We start from the raw sequence: 21,037 nt of genomic DNA, 5'->3' as shown, positions 1-21,037 counted from the left end.
GTTTAAGCATCTACAGCTTTCGAGCTTGGTAATTGCTGTAGTAGTATTTACATTGAGTGCATTTGTAATTAGACCCCTTTTCCATGGTGTGTGCGTGTATGTGTGTGTCCTCCCGGTGTGTGTGTGTGTGTGTGTGTGTGTGTGTCTTCTCCCCAACCCCCAACAAAACCTCTAATTCTAAAGAGGACGCTCTTCAGCAAATTCAATTTATCACATGCGTCTTTCTTTAATTATTTTTTACACTGTCTGCTATCCCCATTGAGCCCCTAGTTTAGTTTTTTTTCTTCTTCATGAAATCATTTATGTAAAGCGTTATTATTGCGTCAAGTGCACGGGAATCGCGGCAGCGGAGCGCCAAATTAAAGCTGGGACCGGTATGCCACGGTGCAGCGCTGGCCCGGCGTGATGGGGATATTATTTCCGAGCCATTTCCAGCTGGAGGACTTCAAAGAGCTTCACAGCTCTTCCCGAGGCCTCGCTCCCAGCTAAGAGCCTGTAACGAAGCGAGCAGGAGAATGATGGTGGAGAAAGAGAGACGACTGGCGAGAGAGAGAGAAGCGTTCAGAGTGAAAGAGAGAGGCAAAGAGATGATGAAATGAGGGGTTTTTTGAGGGAGGAGGAGAGGTGGAAAGAGTAAGAAGGGAGCCGTGATGGTGATGGAGGGGGAGGGTAACAAGAGCCTTATGACAGATGATGGAGTGAGTAAAAGAGCAAGATGGAGAGAGAGTTAGAGGGAGCGAGAGAGGTGTGTGTTTGATGATTACACACGCACCTGAAGAGCTACGGGGGAGTTCTAAGGGTCCAGATGGCGTGTTTAACATGCAGACCGGTCCAGACCCCACCGAACCCGACCTCTGTGCACAGGTGGTGCTGAAGCACACTCTCCAGTTGATCCACAGCCTTTCATCTTAAAGTGTTGTGAAGTAGAGGAGGGTACCCCTCACTCTTCTCCGTACTCCCTCCCTCCTCCCACTCCCTAGGGCATTAGGCCGTGTGGAAGTGTTCGGCTCCCTGTGTGCCTTAATGAATTGACTTGTCAAGACCGCTCTACTGAAGGACCACTCTCCTCCTCTTTTCTTCTCTCCATCCAGTCTGTTTGGTCTCTTGCTCTTTCTCTCTCTCCCTCCTTTCCCTCTTCCCGTCTCTCGTGTGCAATCTCTCATTCTGATCAGTGGAGACCTCATCATTAACTGATGCTGATTGAGGGGGAAAAAGGTTCTCCCCTGCACCCCCCTCTCCTCCCCGCCCTCCTCCCTCTGCCCCGGCACCTCCTCTAAAGAGAGAAGCTTAGACACCCCGGGAGCCTTTATCTTGGCCAATTAATTATTGAGGCTCTGTTTCGGTTCAGTGGTGGTGGGGGGGAGGTTGGGTGGGGGGTGTAGAGGGCACGTATTGAGGGGGGTGGGGAGAGGAGGGTGAAATATTGATGAAGGCAAAGCACACTAGGCGCTTAGGCCAGCGACTTCCAACCAACAAAAGTGGAAGAGAGCAACACCTGACACCTTTTTATCTTTCACCAGTGCACACACATACTCTCACTCACAGACACATACACACACACACACACGCACACACACACACAGAAGCATGCAGACTCGCACACACTGGCACACCCCCACATATAATAAATGGCTGCCTTCATCTCCCCCTCCCAACCCGCTCTGTCCTTCCTCTGCCACCTTTTCTCCTCTTTCATAGTTAATGTGCTGCTTAAGCAGGCTTTTAAAGTGTGGCACCCGTGAGGCTTTTCTTAGGTGTGCGTGTGCGTGTGCGTGTGCGTGTGCGTGCGTGCGTGTGTGCGTGTGTGTGTGACAGAGAGAGTAGTGTGTAGGTAAGTGACTGCAGGTTTGAGGTGTCTCTTTAAACCCACAGGCGACGAATCCTCACCAAGCCGCTATCAGTGCAGACTCCTCGTACCTATCAGATGTCCGTCTAATGGCCCTGCAGTGCGTGCATGCGTGTGTGTGTGTGTGTGTGTGTGTGTGGAGGGGCAGATTGAAGAAGATTTCCGTCATCAGTGCTCTCGAGCTGCCTCCCACCAGTTTGTCTCTTTATCATCCTCACACAAGCAGCCCCAGCCACCTCCATCTCATAAACACACACACCAGTCTTCTAAGTTACAAACACACACACACACATTTGTCTCCTTCAGTAAGCTCCACACATTCCTTCCTTTCTCTTGAGCAATCAGCCATACACACACCCTTAAACAACCACTCTGCTACAAACACACACCTATACCTTCACACTCATTCTCTCTCTCACACACACACACACACACACACACACACACACATACAGACTGGTATTTAGAGGGCACAATCTCATCACGAGAAAATTACTTGGGTCCCGCGGAGGCTGTTTAGGTGTTGCAATCAGGGCCTGACCTAAACTCCAAATGTGTCCAGAGCTTGTGACTTGCTGGAGAACAAAGAGCCTTCTCTAAAGGCCACACACACACACACACTCACACACACACAGACTCCTGGTCCAGTCCTGGCCTTAGGCCTCTCCGTGAACATTTTTAACAGGGCAGTTATATCATTTTCAGATCATTTTTTATGATGCAACCACAGGTTAAGACTTCAGCGCCGCCTTGCTCTGGTCTCGGCTAAATTGGCAGAGGCACATCCATCCTTTACTGTGATAAATGAGCGAGCACACACACACACACACACACACACACACACACACACACACACACTGTAGTGAACTAAAGCTGCAACATCTCCGTCCTTTATGGTTGTGAATCTGCTGAAGGACGCCGCATATTGCCTTGGCAAAAAAGCCCCCTTCTGCCTCACACACACACACACACACACACACACAACTTCTCTGAGCCTGTCATCCTCTGCCACAGCTCAAATCTGCCCTTGATGTTTGGCTGTGTGTTCTCCCCAGCTTATGCTCTCAAAGGCCTGCCTTACCACAGTCTTCACACATGATGCTTTTTTGAATGGCTTTTTCCTTCTTTCTTCCTTTTTTGGATTGCTTGTGTTCCTACAAAACTTGCCACCTCTCTCCCTCTTTCACCCTCTCTTTAAATATTTATCCCACTTCATCCCGTCATCATCCTCTTCCTTACCTTTTTCTTTTATTCTTTCTTTTTTTTTTCACCATCACACTCTGGGCTACTCCCCCCCCCCCCCCCTTCTCTCTCTTTTTTTAAACCCTCTGTCTTTTCCTTTCTCTAAGTTCTTTGGGGATTATCTGTACAGAATGTCTAACTCTGTGTGTGTGTGTGCAGGTGGGCCGTGTGTATCCTCAAGCAGTCTACTTCCCCATCCGCACGCTCTACTTGACACTGAAGATCGAGCAGAGGGAACGCTACAAGAGTGGTGAGTGATGCCCAAAACCCCCCCCCCCCCCCACCCACCCACAGTTGACCTCTTGCCCCGAGGCTTCTGTTAAATGTAGACGGGCATAATCATGGCAGTGTATTCTACCGCAGCAGTGGTGTGTGTGAAGAGACTGGTCTCCCACGACAGTCTGCATCTGTGTGTCATGTCTTTGGTGAACCTGCTGTGTCCAGAGATTTGGCACTTCTCGGGCAGATTGAGGAAGATTATTATTTAAAATTAGCAGCATGTCAAGTAGGGCGTTGAGAGATTAAATCTTCATTCTTGGCCATTTTCTTATCTGTGCTTCACTGACCATTCTTTTTATCCTGCCCTCCCTTCACAATGTCACCTCTCCCTCTTTCTTTCTCTCTCTCTCTCTCTCTCTCTCTCTCTCTCTCTCTCTCTCTCTCTCTCTCTCTCTCTCTCTCTCTCTCTCTCTCTATTTCTCTCTATTTCTCTTTCTTAATCTCTCACTCTGTGTGTCTCCCTCTCTTGCTCGCTTACTATCCCCCCCCCCCCCCCCCCTCAGACTCGGGACAGCAGCAGCCCAGCTCGGTGGGCACTCAGAGCCACTTGGCGTCGGACCCGGGGCCCATCCGCGCCACCGCACCCATGTGGCGCTGCAGCCGCATCATGCACATGCAGCGCGAGCTGCACCCCACCCTCCTCTCCTCGCTCGAGGGCATCGTCGACCAGATGGTGTGGTTCAGGGAGAACTGGCACGAGGAGGTGAGGGGGCGCCGGAACACTCACACACACACACACACACACATATGCGCATGCACACCAGCATACAGACAGACACACATTACAAAGGCAAGTGCATCACAAACTCCCCAAACTCACGCTAGCACACTCACGCTAGCACACAAACAACAAGCAAGGGGGCCCACTTATGTACACACACACACACACACACACACACACACACACACACACGAAAGATGGTTAACAGCAGCTTAACAGGGGGAGAGAATGTAACTGTACTGTGTTTGGAGGCTTTAAGGGCCAGAATTGAAGGAACATCATTCGCTTATTTTGGTTCGATTCATGCAGTGTCTTTTGGGAGCATAAAAAATGGAACCCCTGGACAAACAGGGTGCTGCTCATAAAGGAACAGCAGTCTATGTGAAAAGCTTTATGCATTTGTGTTCCCTACATGGGCAAGCATGGTAACGTCACATTAATGGCTAAATGGAGATGCTGAGTCCCCATGGAAACAGTTGTTATTTGCAACAGGTGGCACTTTTACCCTTTGCCTATCAGCAGGTGTGGTGTCTTAAGCGTACCGGGGGCGGTTCTGTTCCCTTTGCCCCATAGTTAAATGGCTCTGCCCATGGCTTTCTGATAAGTGAAGGGCTTTTTGTGTTAAGTGCTCATTATGAAAAGACAACCCCCTTTCTCTCTCTCTCTCTCTCCCCCCCCCCCTTTCTCTCTCTCTCTCTCCGTCACTCAGGTCTTGCGGCAGCTACAGCAGGGCCTGGCCAAGTGCCACTCGGTGGCGTTCGAAAAAAGCGGCGCCGTGTCGGACGCCAAGATCACGCCGCACACGCTCAACTTCGTCAAGAAGCTGGTGAGCACCTTCGGCGTGGGCCTGGAGAACGTCTCCAACGTGTCCACCATGTTCTCCAGCGCCGCCTCTCTCCAGCGCCGCCTCTGAGTCGCTGGCACGCCGTGCCCAGGCCACCGCCCAGGACCCTGTCTTCCAGAAGATGAAGGGCCAGTTCACTACAGGTCAGTGGAGCAGCCTGGGTTTGTCTGGTCTGGTAGTCAATGCAACTCCAAATGAGCTTAATTTGTGTAAATATGCAGTTATAGTCTGTCTGTCTGTCCGCCTATGCAGTTATAGTCTGTCCGTCCGTCTCTCCCCCACACACACACTGTCCATCTACTGTCCAGATCTGTCTTTGTCTCTCTCTCTCTCTCTCACTCACTCACTCACTCACTCACTCACTCACTCACTCACTCACTCACTCACTCACTCACTCACTCACTCACTCACTCACTCACTCACTCACTCACTCACTCACTCACTCACTCACTCACTCACTCACTCACTCACTCACTCACTCACTCACTCACTCACTCACTCACTCACTCACTCACTCACTCACTCACTCACTCACTCACTCACTCACTCACTCACTCACTCACTCACTCACTCACTCACTCACTCACTCACTCACTCCTAACTATGTCATCATACAGCTCAGTCGCTGACAGTTCTGTGTTGATGCTGTGCAGTCTGTGTGCTCCTTGTGGGTCATTGAGGTCAGCGGTGCTGCTGGAGTCTGGAGCTGCAGCTCTCTGCTCCAGCTTCCTCTTCCTCTTCGTCTCTCCTCTATCATCTTACTCTGGCTCCCTCAAGTTTTTCCTCTGCTCAATACTACCTCTGTCTTTTTGTTGTCTGCTCACCACGGGTCTCATCATTTTTGTCAATAACAGGCCACTCATCTCTCTGTCTCTCTCTCTGTCTCTCTCTCTCTCTCTCTCTCTCTGTCTGTCTCTCTCTCTCTCTCTCTCTCTCTCTCTCTCTCTCTCTCCTCTGTCTGACTGTCTGTCTGTCTCGCTCACTCTGTCATTTCTCTTTCTCCCTTTCTCTCCTCATGTCAGTGTCTGCTTTCATTGCGAGGCTGGCTTTTTGTTTATGTGTTTCTTTGATGCCCTGTAATTTGAGCGCAGCGGTTTTGGGGCCCATGGCGGACTTGTTTTGGGAGGCATGTCTCCTCTGCGGATGTTCCCCGGAAGAGGAAGGTGGTTTTTGGGCCCAGAGTGCAGGCCAGTGGTGCTGCAGGGCCAGCGGTCTCCCACTGCAGACGCCCCAGGCAACGGAGGGAGCCGCCGGCTCTCCAGGCCTCCTGACTCCGCAGCATCGGCAGCTGCCAGCTGGACGTCTCAGCTTGTGGGCTAGCAGAGGATAGTGTGTGTGTGTGTGTGTGTGTGTGTGTGTGTGTGTGTGTGTGATGACAGTTTAGTCGTGTCTGCGTGCGTGTGTGTGTGTGATGGCAGTTCGACAGTGTGTGTGTGCGATGGCAGTTCAATCGTGTGTGTGTGTGTGTGTGTGTGTGCGATGGCAGTTCAATCGTGTGTGTGTGTGTGTGATGGCAGTTCAGTCGTATCTGTATGTGTGTGTGAACTGTCAAAATGGCCCCATTCTGGTTTGCCTGTGTGTGTGAGACTGCAGTGCAGTTATGTCTGCATGAACTTGTCGAAATTGGCACCCTTCTGGTTTGCATGTGTGTGTGCATGTTAGTGTTTTAACACTCTGCAGTTGTGTGTGTGTGTGTGTTGTGTGTCTGTGTGTGTTGGCGTGTGTGTGTGTGTTGGCGTGTCCACACATGCCGACCCCTGCGGCAGCCGGCGCTCCATGTTCTCTGTTGCTCCCCTTCCTCACCCTACCACCCTCTCCCTCCCCCGTGCGTTTTCGGGGGAATAATTGGAGCCCTGAACCATGTGATTTAATTTAATGGCTGAGGGCTGAGCAGCACACTGAGAGAACGACAGACAACAGAGAGAGAAGGCCAAGAAGAAGTGAACGAGAGAGAGAGTAGAGGGAGGAGACGGAGAAAAGAAGACGCTGATGACGACAACACACTGAAGCCGTTTTCTCATATGAAGAATCCGATCCAGATGTTGTCCCTAGTTGCCCTTTCACACATGTAGCATACAAACATGTCACATGAGCGCTCGCCTACCGGAAGTACTCTGTTTTGTTTACTTGCCGTTGCTCGCTTTTGGGCGTCCTTGGCTTATGGGTACTGGGTTACAAAACTAAACAAGTAGGCTAGGTATAAGTTAGCTTGGGGAAAGCAAGCTGCTTTGTAAGCTACCTACAAAGACTTAAAAAACTTTGCTGCCTACCAGTAGCAAGTTTGCAATTGTGACCAAATGAACAACTAGCTATTTAGCTAACAAACAGGACTACGTTTCTCTTGAATTGCGTTGCATTACATTCAAATTTGTAAGAGTGTTGCTGTTTCGTTTAGCTAGCTAGTTATCGCTTTGTAGCTAGGTGGTTGTGAAATACATCACATTTGTTTCTGCAATGTATGAGTGATGGCAAGGGGCTAACTCTCTCGCTGTGAATTCTCTGGACAGTGTGTGGCCTTGTTAACAAATGGGCTCAATCGGACTTAACATGGACTTTTTAGTCAGGAGCTGGCAGGGTTAAGCCTGTGTAATGTCTGGTTTAACTGATCAGACTTTTCTCACATAGAGCTCCTCATGGTAATGTCTAGATAAATTCAGGGTTACAGTATATGTCTGAAAACGCCTCTCGTCTGACTGTAGGGAAGTTTTACAGCATTGTTGTTCCTCTATAGAGCAGCCCTTCTATTTTCCTCCCTCCCTCTCTCTCTGTTTTTCTCTGCCTCTCTCTCATTCTTTCTTTTTTTTCTTCTGCTCTCCCTTGGTATGACCCCCTCTGTGTCTTAAAAAAAGAAAGTGTTTTTTTTTTTGTCAATGTGGTTGCGACTGGGTAATTTTGCACCCAGCTTTATGAGTTTATGCCTAACGTGTCTTTGTGTGAGAGTGATGTGTACAATCAGTTCCCATAACACATTTAAACCTTTGGAAGGGTTCCACAGCGGACTTGTCATTTTAAAGCCCCAGAAGTTTGCCTGATGTTCAGTTTGAACGGTCACAAGCAGTATGCACCATCAAAGCTCTCTAACTAGAATATTAAATTATTTCATATTTAAATCAGAAAGCTTTGATGGAGCACATTTCATAGAGCTGTGGTCCGTGTGGCGACCTGCTCCATCTGGATCTGAACTGAACAGAGAGGACGCCCGCCGGCACACCCACCTGGAGTCTGGCATGCGTCCTTCCTCCGCCAGTCCGGAACCTTCTGTCCACCTCCACCTTTCTCTGTCTCTCTGGCATTCTCTCTTTAATTCTCTCTCTGCACTTCACTTCCAGACCCCTCTCTCTCTCTGTTTCTCTCCTTGTCTCTCTCCCTCTCTCTTTTTCCTCTCGGTCTTAATTTTCTCTTGTAATTTCTCCTTCCAAGCTGTTGTCTCTAATTTCTCTTCTTCAGTCTCCCATCAGTACTCCATGTTAAATTCAGTGGTAGAGCTCAAGCATGTGGGTGCTTTGCCTCAAAGAGTGTGTGTGTGTGTGTGTGTGTGTGTGTGTGTGTGTGTGTGTGTGTGTGTGTGTGTGTGTGTGTGTGTGTGTGTGTGTGTGTGTGTGTGTGTGTGTGTGTGTGTGTGTGTGTGTGTGTGTGTGTGTGTGTGTGAGAAAGAGGAAGCAGATGTGTTGGTGCCAGCTGTCCCTGAGCAGTGAGGCATTGCAAGAGAGAGTGCCCTAAACCCCCACGTTGCCCGCCTGGCACCGGCCAGCTGTTGCCTGCTTAGGAAGAGTGCGCCCATGGGAGAGCCACCAGAACAGGCAGCAAACACACACACTTCTACATACAGTATGCTCAACATATATGTGCACAAGGCATACATTTATGGCACACATTCTTATGCTACTTATACATGTGCCAGTGCACCTATGCATTCTACACTGCCACATGACTCATTCCACCACAGACACACAGAGACGTGCTCCACTCTGCAATGCTCACAGATGAGCAGTACCCTGACAAATCATATCAGTTTATTCATGCAGACACACACGCACACTCAGTTCTAGTTTTTTTCTACGCACCCCACTCTTACACACAGGAACAGTATCTCTCTCATCCACACAAACATCCGCACATTGTCACACCACCACACATAATTTGGCTGGCGAAAGCATTCAAATCCAATTACGGCCATTCATGTTTCCTGCATCATTGTTCTGAGAAGCAGTCCCTCCCCGCTAAAACTGCTTGTGAAGTGGAATTATTATTTCACTTTTCTTCCTTCATTCTTTTCTGCTTTTTCCCCCTTTTAATTCACCGCTTCTCGATCCCCTGCATGGCGGATTTGGCTTTCCAATGTTCATTAAGATCTGTGGCGCTCGCAAAACAACATGATTTGGAAAGCGAAAAAAAACAATAGGCAGACTTTCAAAGATGGCCTTTCAGAGGATTATGAAGCCTTCATGCTGAGTTGGCAGCCCTTGCCGGGTTTTGGAGGGTAGTGGGGGTGGGGGCAGGTAGCTGTGGTTGGGGGGTTGGGGGGTTGTTGCAGTCAGTGGAGACCTGTGGTAGGAGCGCAGAAGGTTGTTCTGTGAGCATTCAGCCATTACTCTGACTAAAATAGGGAACTCATTGGAGAATCTCCTCACAGGGTGGATGGATATGTGGGGGGAGGAGTCAGTGTGTGTGTGTGTGTGTGTGTGGGAGGGGGAGGGGGGGGTGGTATTTTTAGCACTCTGCCACCTTCACTATCTGAGTATTGAGAGAAACTGAGGGAGAGAGTGTGGAAGTGAGGGAGAGGAAGAGAGGGCGAGACTTAAGTGCCCTGGAGTCACAGGTCACAGAACAGGAGTTTTTGTTTTGGCTGCTCTTCGCTCCAGGACTTCAGCTCCCTAGCGAGGGCCACTGAGATGGGGTCAGACTCCGAGTGAAAGAAAGTGAGCGAGTGAGAGAGGGAGGAAAAGAAAGAAAGAGGGAGGTGGAAAGGCACTGCGAGAAGTGGGGGAAACCAGCGAGGGTCCTGCAAAGACATCCACTTTTATCCGAAGTTCCTCCACCCTTCGAGCCTTCCGCTCGTTACCTGAGGAGCTCTAATATTCATAATCCTCCGCTGACAGCACACTTAATTATTGATGGCGGCAACGGATCTAATCGTCATCAATTAATGATGAAGCGTTTGAGAAGAGGGCAGCCTTTTAACCCCATCCGCTGTATGGCAGTGGAATTTCTGCCGATAAGACGATGATGGGATGACTTCCTGTTTGCCTAGATAACCCACCGCCCACTAGACACACACACTCTCACACTCTCTCTCGCTCTCACACACACACACACACACACTCAGTTCTAGTTTTTTTCTACGCACCCCACTCTTACACACAGGAACAGTATCTCTCTCATCCACACAAACATCCGCACATTGTCACACCACCACACCCTGTTCTCCTTCACCTTGCTGTTCTTCACCTGACACTGATTCTCTCTTCCTCCCCCCAGACTTTGACTTCAGTGTGCCAGGCTCCATGAAGCTGCACAATCTCATCTCCAAGCTGAAAAAGTGGATCAAGATCCTGGAGGCCAAGACCAAGCAGCTTCCCAAGTTCTTCCTCATCGAGGAAAAGTGCCGCTTCCTCAGCAACTTCTCCGCCCAGACGGCCGAGGTTGAGATCCCCGGCGAGTTCCTGATGCCCAAGCCCACGCACTACTACATCAAGATCGCCAGGTAACGCATGCGCGCACACACACACACACACACACACACACACACACACACACACACACACACACACACACACACACACACTCAAAGACCTCTAGTGTCCTCCTGTACTAGCCAACCTTTTGTGAAAAACACACATGGCTCGTATTAAATCTGTATGTTTATGCAAAGCATACTACCAGCAGTTGTGGTTTCCTGTACCTGGCGTGATGTTAATCAGCTTCTCGCTGCTGAATATGGAGTGGAGGGTTTTAAAGGGTTTTCTAAATGCCAAACATACAGATAAAGTCTACCTCTTCGTTGCTGCAAAGTGCATTTTATTTTTAAAAATATGCTCCTCCCTGGCTGGTTGGTTGCACTTAATTTAAAAATGGTGATTTCTATTTCTAAGTGTAGTTTACTCTAAAATAAGCCCTACACTAGCCCAAAGCCATGACAGCAACCACATTCACACATTTCTTGAAAGTGCTCTTGTGCTGTGGGAACAGCTAAATTATTTCAAGTTAATTTAGTTTTTTAAGTCCATCTGTGCATTTGCAGCTACTATAATACCTGCTACAATTCTTCCTGATCTTTTCTGTGTGGAGGAGCATGAAAGGGAATGTCTGAGAGAATGAATGAATGAATGAATACTCAATGCTCCAACTGTGTGTCTAAAATGCGTTTATTCATCTTCTTCCGTTCCGTCCCAGGTTCATGCCCAGGGTGGAGATCGTGCAGAAGCACAACACGGCAGCGCGGCGCCTCTACATCCGCGGTCACAACGGCAAGATCTACCCGTACCTGGTGATGAACGACGCCTGCCTGACGGAGTCGCGGCGCGAGGAGCGCGTGCTGCAGCTGCTGCGCCTCCTCAACCCCTGCCTGGAGAAGAGGAAGGAGACCACCAAGAGGCATCTCTTCTTCACAGGTAGTCTTCCAAGTTTCAACCAAAAAAGATACTGCTCTGTTTTAAAAAAAAAAAAGAGAGAAGATGTTTGTTTCTCTCAGACACCTCCAGACAAAGAAATGATGTGTTTTTTCCCCCCAAGGCTCTGGTTATTACTCAGCTAGTGTTTCTCGAGCTGCAATAGATTCAGATGGAGCCAGGTTAACTTCAGACACGGGTTTGGGCTTAAGGTGTCTGGGAAAGATACGAGTCATCACTCATCCCAATATGAAGACAATCATTGCACGTCTTTCTTCCTGCAAATTCTGTCTTCTTTGAGGTCTGCGCTGTGGTAGCAGAGGGGGCGAGTTCATACAGTGGGTTTCAAAACCTTAACTCGTTATACTCTCTGGCTGCACCAAATATTAAAAAAGCAGGGTTCATCTATGCATGCTGGTAGTGTCCTGACAAGGATTGGGAAACGGGAGGAGACGAGTGAGGAGAGTGCCGTGAAATTGGGGTGAAAGAGGCAGCTTCAATGGCCCTGCCAGTACGGCAGCAAAGACGTGGAATATAGGCCATTGATACCGCTGCCTCATCGTGCCACAAAAGAGCGAGACGGATTTTCTAAAAGCGCCACGGGAACCGGGCAGGCCATCCGGCTGAGATGAAATCTCAATTGTCTTGCCGTGATTGACTTATCAGCGGCAAAACTGTATCAGGGCAAAGGTCCGAAGCAGGCTTAAGAGGTATTGCTAGAGCCTGATGAGATCCCGGTACAGTGCTCATCAGAGGGGCTCACCTCACCTCACCCAATCCTGATTGGTGGATTGACTTCTGGTGCTCGTCTCCTATTGGTCACTATCGCAGCATCATCATCCAAGGCCTTTTGGTTTAAATCAGGAGCTCCAGCTGTAATTTCCTTCGTTCAGGTTGTGTTTGCATAAGGAGCCCTTGACCCACACCAATCATTCGCTACTAATCACTGTAGACTGAACAGGCCGATGCGAGAGTCAATCATATATGCTTTGAACACACGTCGATGTCTAAGGCAAAACAAAAAATCGGCACCACCATCAAGTCCATTCCATCCTCCCCGATAGATTCCGACTTATAATCTGAAAATGTCAGCTGCGTTGTTGGCTAGGGGGAACATCGATCAATGAGGCGCAGCCCAGAGGAAATTAAAGGTGCTCGGGTCTAATCCAAGACCACAGTCGCGGAAGAGGTTGGCCTCCAGACGAATGATGATTGGGTAGGACAGGTTCATGTTGACTCGCTTTTAATGAGTTCTCTGTCGCGGGCGTAATGATATGTACTTCGACATATTTCCTTTCCCCCCCCAGCCTTCCTGATGTAGAGGATTGGCAGCCTGCCGGCTGTTTGCAGTGCGACTATTTCCGCGTTCAGAGTGCCCTGTTTAAATATATTTATGTTCGGCTGTGCGAGTTCCGATAGCCTTGGCTCGGCTCAATCTTTTGAAATGAAAGTCTTGTACAGGCTGTCACTGCACTTGTTCAAACACTTTCTGAGATCCTGTGTTGCAGGAATGCTTCCTCCCACGTTTGATTTTAACTGCCCTAAACCAGGAGCGAATCCGAGCAAAAATGTCTAGTTCATTAATTTCGGAATGCGTCTGAATAAGTGTAGAGCAGACCTCCAAGGCCGTGATTGACGTGCCATGACGGCGATTCTTCTCAGAGTTGTGTGTTATTGATGTGTACTGTTGTAAAGGCAGCCTCCCATTCCTGCATTATATTAAAGGCCCTAATACCTAAGCATTTACTGTATGTTGTTGAAAGCACTTGTTTTGAATGCTCAGTGCACACATATTTGGCACAATTCATCGTCCTTCAGCATGTTTTAACGGAACACCTTTTTATGCTGAAAAGGGATAAGAAAGCAGATTGTCAAAAACTCCAAACAAAATACAGTTCTGTACACTCTCAGCATTGAGCCAGACGCCTTAAACTGACGTTGTCCATTCTGTTCTCCCTCCCCCTGTCCCCCGCAGTGCCACGGGTGGTTGCGGTGTCGCCCCAGATGCGCCTGGTTGAGGACAACCCCTCGTCACTGTCCCTGGTGGAGATCTATAAGCAGCGCTGTGCCAAGAAAGGCATCGAGCATGACAACCCCATCTCCCGCTACTACGACCGCCTAGCCACTGTACAGGCCCGGGGAACGCAGGCCAGCCACCAGGTCAGTAGAAGAACTCATTTACTCATTTAACACATCGCATAGTCGTGTCATTATGGTGATATCAATTAATTGTAAGTTAGTGTTGATTATTCAGTTCTTTCGAGTATTTTTATTCTGATAAGTAATATTTAAAGAAGATGCTAATATCAACAATTAACTAATTATAACATTTTTAGTACATGGTTTATAATTAATCATAAATAACCAATGTGATTTTTTTTAATTCTAAATATTATTTTATTATAGTTGTTATTTTTGTTGACTAACCTGACCTGTGTGTGTGTGTGTGTGTGTGTGTGTGTGTGTGTGTGTGTGTGTGTGTGTGTGTGTGTGTGTGTGTGTGTGTGTGTGTGTGTGTGTGTGTGTGTGTGTGTGTGTGTGTGTGTGTGTGTGTGTGTGTGTGTGTGTGTGTGTGTGTGTGTGTGTGTGTGTGTGTGTGTGTGTGTGTGTGTGTGTAGGTGCTGAGGGACATCCTGAAGGAGGTGCAGGGGAACATGGTACCACGGAGCATGCTGAAGGAGTGGGCCCTGCACACGTTCCCCAACGCCACTGACTACTGGACGTTCCGCAAGATGTTCACCATCCAGCTGGCGCTCATCGGCCTGGCCGAGTTCATGCTGCACCTCAACCGCCTCAACCCGGAGATGCTACAGATAGCCCAGGTAACAGCACACTCCCTCTCCGGCTCACTGCTGTCTTTTGCAATGTGTATATAGTCAGCTTCTGTATGCGTGTCTGTCTGTCTGAAACAGTGTGTATGCAGTGTGTGTGTGTGTGTGTGTGTGAGTGTGCCTACGCAGTGTGTATACAGTAAGCTTGTGTGTGTGTGTCTCACAGTGTGTACACAGTAAGCGTGTGTGTGTGACTTTCACCTCCTTCGTTCTCTCACTTTTCTCCTCCTCCTCCACACACGATGTCACACCGTCACTCTCACCCTGTTACCCCTCCCCTCCAGCCCATGGCACATTCCCTCGCTCCAAATCCGCTCTCTTTCTCTGTCAGCACACTCACTTTCTCTCGTACTCACACAGTTCAACTCTGGTGTTTCTCTCTTCTCACATTCTCACTTTAAATTCTCTTTCTATCTCTGTCTGTCTGTCTGTCTCTGTCTCTCTGTCTTGGAATTTAAATTAAACTCACATTTATCAGCCTCTGTTGTGTCACTTTGAAGGGCCAGGTTCATTCAGCTGAGAGGATAGTGCCTGTTTTTTAAGAAGGCGGCAAAGTCATTGATGTCGTTTTCAATTAACCCAATTGAATTTCAATTGACTCCGCACAGAATGCCAAATCGACCCTGGCCTACCCCCACATTTTGCAGTGCATCCTTCTGAAAGATCCACAGCCCCAGCCCGTTCAGCCTCTGACCCCGGCGAGAGTTATTTTTGTAAAAACACAGTGCCATGCTCGTGGCTGGCCTGTCAAAACGGTTGTGTAGTAGGGGAACAGTCCGTGTTTACGAAAGCCATATGATTTTGTCACTCGCCAGCCGCCAGGGCCGATTTGATTAAAAAGGGGACCCCGGTGCGGATGGTTTAATCCTGGGGACTGTGACTCTTCATCTCCGGCACTATGCGGTTGGAGGGGTGGGGAGGGGAGAGGGACGAGCAAGCGAGTGCGTTTGGAAGTCTTTATTAAAATGATTGTGTCCAACAGACACCCCATCCTGTGATCCTAATCTGCCATTGCTGACAGGCATTAGAGTGGGCAGCTAAGCGAGCGCATTAAGCCCCCTTTCTGCCTGTTCCACTCGGCAGATCTCATTAGGCACAGGGAGATTACAGCGCCAGGGGAGGAGAGGGCTGTGCTGATGTGCTTGCTGTGTCTCTCTCTCTCTCTCTGACACACACGCACACACTTCGACTTTTTCCAACCCCTCTCTGTCTCCCTCACTCATGCACACAGATATACCCACACAATCTCACACATATGTTCAGTGTCTCGCTCTTTCTCTCTCTTGCACAAAGTCCTTTCCTTTACTATGTATTGATATGCATGTGTACAAGAGAGACACACAAATCCATACACACACACACACCAACCACACACCACAACAGTGGGGAGGAGAGGAGCCTTAGAAGGGCCACATCAGAAACACAGTCACTCTGGCTCCTGCATATCTGTGCGTGTGTGTGTGTTTACTGCATCACAGAGCCAGAGGACTCTACAGGAGCACCACGGCCATGGCCAACACACCCACTCGACTCTCTATCAGCAACTTCTAGAGGGCCTGGATCCCGCTCGTACCCCTGCTTGCTACAGAAGGTCACGATTTGGGGGATAAAAGCAGATGAAAAAAAATAATTGAATTAAACCGTCGCCATAAAGCCGTCAGTCAGCTCACCTTCTCCAAATAAACTCCTTATCGGTGAAATTCTCTCCTCTCCACCCCCACCCCCAGCCCTCTGCTCCCCCCCGCTGTATCGCGTTAGTACAGGGGATGTAGGCTTAAAGCACGGACCCCGATGAGCCTTCGCAGGGGCATCACAAGGGGAGCGAAGGATTATGTGTGTGTTGATGGTTTGACACTAGCAGCGAAGGAAGCTTGTTGCCGATCTAAGGAGGCTTTTTTTTCTCCTCCATTTTATTTATTTTTTTTATATCCAAGGGAAGCATATCCCTAAGGGCCAGCCTTATTGAAGAGCTTAGCAAAGCAAAGTCGATGAGGGCAGATCACACCCCTCCAACCCCCCAGATCGGACACGAGTGCTGTATGCCTTAACTCACAGAGCTTTGAAAAACACACAAAGGGGACTGAATTTATTTAGGTGGTTTGAGCGACCAGTGTGAATGACATTGAAGCGTAGTAGCATCGGGGAGCGAGGAAAAAAACAAATACAAGGAAATTGGCTAATTAACATTAAGCCAAAGCTTCGTCTTTGCATTTTTCTCTTCGATCTTTTTAATTTAATTCAATGCAAAGGCGATGGTGGGCTGATATTCATATCCATTGGTGGCTAATGAGCAGCTCCAGCTTAATTTGTGTAGCGACAAGTGCAAATGAGAACACACTCGATGGGGGATTAGAGCAACAGCATCAGCAGGGCCCAGGAGACTGTGTCAGCTTTCTATTTTCCGTTCCGGCAATAAGCCGAGAAAACCACCTTGCGTCCATCAAGCATTCATCCTTGTTGTTTTCGTACTTTATGATATACTAATGTCTCTCTCCTCTCTCTCGCTCTCTCTCCTCTCCAATGACAGGACACGGGCAAGCTCAACGTGTCCTACTTCCGCTTCGACATCAACGACGCCACGGGCGACCTAGATGCCAACCGGCCTGTGCCCTTCCGCCTGACGCCCAACATCTCGGAGTTCCTCACCAGCATTGGTGTGTCGGGCCCCCTCACCGCCTCCATGATTGCGGTGGCCCGCTGCTTCGCCCAGCCCAACTTCAAGGTGGGTCAATGGAGCCTGTTACACATGACGCATCAGGGAGTGCACATTAGCCACGTCTGTATGCTATATATCACACCATATGTATGTTTGTTTAGGACACGGAGGGTCAAAATTCTCATAGATTAGTAGTCACCCACATCCTTCTCCGATAACCCAAGTTATTACAGTTATCCTGTGTCTTGCTATGTAAATGGCTGCTCAAGGGCGTGGGGCAACTGAGCGAGTGGTTGTGGAATAATTGAACAGCAGAATCACACGGGGTGTTAAGAAAGCTGAGATGACTTGATATGGAATACGCGGTTTGTTTATCCTGTCAGTTGCTGCAGTAACCACCATCTACTGTGCATTCTAAATAAGAGTATTGTTATACAACGTACGTATAGTTGTATATTTAGTTCATCATGATCTAGGTCCACGAGATCAAATCCACCAACCTCTAAATGATTGAACTATAAACTATAAGCCCTGCTGCCTGCTGGGTAATGGGAGCTGCCTCACTTCTGAATGTAATTATTTCGGTATCAGTGTGCGTGTGTCATCTGGGTACATGATTGCTTGTGACATGTGTCAGAGTTTTCGGCCGCCAATCCACAGGGTGTGCAGAATCTCCTATCCCAACGCCTCTGCTTGATTAAATAAGACACCGACTTCTGTTTTTGTTTCTCGATTTAAAAGAAGATTCAGGCTGTGGCAAGGGAGAGAAAGTGGTAAAAAAAAAGGAAAGAAATCTTTGATTTAATTTAGCAAATGCATAATTAATTCCTCTCTCCTATGGTTATTTATGCTGTTTTTTATTAAAAGTGATGCAGCCATGGAGAGGCTCACAAGGGTTTACTGCTCTGACTTACGCACAACAGAAACAACAGTGCAGTGAGCTGGGAGAGATGGAGATGGAAAACAACAGTGTAGACTGGAGGAATAGAGGAACTGTATAGACTAGAGGAAGGAATGAAAGAATGAAGGATCAGAAGGAGGAGGAGGAGGAGGAGGAGGAGGAGGAAGAAGAAAGTTCCCCACCCTGCCCCCCTCGTGGGAGGATTGTATAAGTGGGGTCTGCAGCGCTCCGGAGCGGTCACGTAATAACAGGGCAGCGGGTGGTCCTATGAATAACTCCCTCTCTTTAGGAGGGCCGAAATAGAGTCCGCCATGGCAGGCCAAGGAAGAGGAAGACCGCGGTGCGAGGAAGAGAGAGCGCAGGGATGGAGAGATCCTAAGCTCCACGGCCGCACTTCTCCGTCCGTTAAAAAGTGCTCTGAGCGCTTCTAGTAACCACCCTGGTCGAGTTGAGCCAGTCATCTCGTTTGACGCAGCTTAATCGGAATGCTTTGTAAACGATCAGAGGGATGGTAATGCAGTCAGTGCTGCTTGCTGCAAGCTCGCTGGAGGAAAGGACAGGAAGTGACATGCTAAACACCTAGCAGGCCCTCTTGAGGTCAGACATGCACCCCAGAGAACCGAGCACAAGTGTAGACGCATCTCTGAGTGTGGGGTGAAGGAACTGCCACAGTGGGTCCTCAGTCATTTCCACAAACAATGGTCTTCCAGTACAGTGTAGTACAGTTTCGAGATAAAAGCAGTGCAACTGACTGCATGTGACTGTATGAAAATGTGTGTCTGTATTCAATAGTCCTATGGCAACAAGTAAATAAACTGTTGTTGTTGTTTAGAAATATGTGAACAACTGGGTTTCATTTGGTTTAATATTACTTGGTATAATGTAACTTTACTATATGTTGTCCTCAGTTTGTTAATGCCAACTTAAGGGCTGTCAGTTTAACGCGTTATTAACGGCGATAACGCAAGCCCATTTTAATGCCGTACATTTTTTTATCGCGCAATTAACGCGTTGTAAAAAAAAAAAAAAAAAAAAAAAACGTTTTTTGCTCTCCCAAACTGTGTAGTAGGCTAACGTTACGTTTGAGGGAATGGTGAGCGCGATACGGCGAAATAGATGATAAAAAGCTTCTGAATAGAAAGTTTACCTTTAAAAGTTGTGTTGTGCAAAAAAAGCGAGCTTCACTGTTGTCTGAAAATGTCAACAGGCAGCTGGCTGAAAACCCAGAAGAAGTAGGCTTACCTTTTATTGGTAACCTAACTGTTACGGTTCATTGTTTTTGAAATAAGAGGCCTGACTTCTATGTTCACAGCAAACTTGAAAAAAAGAAAATATTAAGCCATGGTTTAACTGCACTATAGTCCTTGTTTATCTGAAATGTGCATTTTATAATTGTATTTTGTACCGCCCTGTTTGGCAATGTTGTTTTTCAATAAAATAAAACATTGCATAAAGCAAGCCAATCCACTTTTCCATGTTGATAAGAGCATTTTAAAAAAAATGATTGAAGGGACATTTAGAATAGATACAAATTTGCGATTAATAAATTTGCGATAAATCGCGATTAATTTTGAGTTAACTATGACAAAAATTCGATTAATCGTTTGACAGCACTAGCCAACTTGGTTAAAAGGCCACCTTGAGCTAATGGTTCTCTCCCCTCTCCCTACGTCAGGTGGACGGCATCCTGAAGGCAGTCCTGCGGGACGAGATCATCGCGTGGCACAAGAAGACGCAGGAGGACACGTCCCTGCCGCTGTCCCCCGCCGGCCAGCCTGAGAACATGGACAGCCAGCAGCTGGTGTCCCTGGTGCAGAAGGCCGTGACGGCCATCATGACCCGTCTGCACAACCTGGCCCAGTTTGAGGGCGGCGAGAGCAAGGTCAACACGCTGGTGGCTGCCGCCAACAGCCTGGACAACCTCTGCCGTATGGACCCGGCCTGGCACCCCTGGCTCTGAGCTCCAACTGGGTAGAGGGGGTTGGTCACGGCCTCCAAGCCTGGCACACTCTCCGAGTGCACCCCCCCCCCCCCCGCCTCCCCCCCCCCCCAAGGGTCCTTGCCCAGAGGTCTAAGCTGGCAGTGTGAATGCAACACAGCTCTTAAAGTGAGACTGATTTTTGTTCCCCTTCAAATATGGATTGAGCCTCTGTGCTGACAGATGGTGGAAAGACTGGATGCGTGCCCACGGACATGATCATCTCATGTTCAGTCAGCATGTGTTTGTTGAGTTTGTTTGGTAAGGCTGGCTCATTTGCAGTTGGTCCCCTTTTCACAATCTTGCCATTCAATCACAGCTACGAGAGAAGGAAAATAAAACGATTGAAAAAAAAAAGATTGCAAAAGCTAGAGTTCTGGAGCTGCAGTGTTGTTTGGTTTGTTTGTTGGAGGGCCAGTATTTAAAGAAAAGAGAAAAGAAAGAAAGAAATGAAATTGTCAGTGACAATACCAGCAAAGCATACTTCAACGTGATCATAAAGCTGTTGCTTTTTCTGTCAGTGAAGATGGCCAGGGGGGTTTTCCCTTTTTGATGTGAATGAAAGGAGCACATGTCTCCTAGTCCTGTGGGCCTTTGCCCCCCACCTCTAGACATCAAGACAGAGGAGAAGCAGAATTCTAAGCTGTTGGTGTTTGATAACGAAGCTGTGGTGGAGTTAGTCTACGTTTATTTCAGGAATGATTTGGACATCGAATCAACACAGTACATTATTTGAAAGTTGTCACTATGTAAACCTTTTTGGATTTTTTTGTTAATATATGTATGTTCGGATATAGTATTTTTGCATCATGTGGAAAAATAGACTTTTATTTCTTCATTATTTTTCAGATCACAGCTATGTTTGCTTCATGTTTGATTTTAGTTCTGTTTTGGTATATTTTTTTACCCATGAAAGGTCTCCTTCTCCACTACACATGCTATATTCTTCTCAAGAGGATACTCTAAAAACCAGCGGCACAGTCAGTCGCCAGTGGTTATTTGTTGAAGTACCTTAAAAGCTGTACTTGTCCTTCAGGATAATGTTGGTTTGACCCTGATAGCCATGTACCCTTGCCTCTTGCCCACAGACCAGTTTAAGTTTTTTTTCCGTTTTTTTTGTAAATGCCTTCC

At 48.1% G+C, this 21,037-nt stretch overlaps 1 protein-coding gene across 1 annotated transcript in view; it reads left to right on the top strand.

Annotated features, from left to right (window-relative positions):
* trrap (transformation/transcription domain-associated protein) overlaps positions 1 to 19,888 on the top strand; it is a gene marked incomplete at its 3' end in the record, with an annotated part of 97,301 nt that extends 77,413 nt beyond the window's left edge. The window contains 10 exon segments of the mRNA XM_080834265.1: positions 3,248 to 3,338; positions 3,871 to 4,070; positions 4,798 to 4,983; positions 4,985 to 5,075; positions 10,411 to 10,636; positions 11,326 to 11,543; positions 13,516 to 13,700; positions 14,159 to 14,362; positions 16,899 to 17,093; positions 19,604 to 19,888. Coding sequence (XP_080690391.1) covers positions 3,248 to 3,338; positions 3,871 to 4,070; positions 4,798 to 4,983; positions 4,985 to 5,075; positions 10,411 to 10,636; positions 11,326 to 11,543; positions 13,516 to 13,700; positions 14,159 to 14,362; positions 16,899 to 17,093; positions 19,604 to 19,888 — 1,881 coding nt within the window.
* Between the last annotated feature and the right edge of the window lie 1,149 nt (positions 19,889 to 21,037).

The sequence above is a fragment of the Sprattus sprattus genome, assembly GCF_963457725.1.
Source record: "Sprattus sprattus genome assembly, chromosome: 3".
Lineage (NCBI taxonomy): Eukaryota > Metazoa > Chordata > Actinopteri > Clupeiformes > Clupeidae > Sprattus > Sprattus sprattus.
This window is presented reverse-complemented; position numbering and strand designations above follow the sequence as displayed.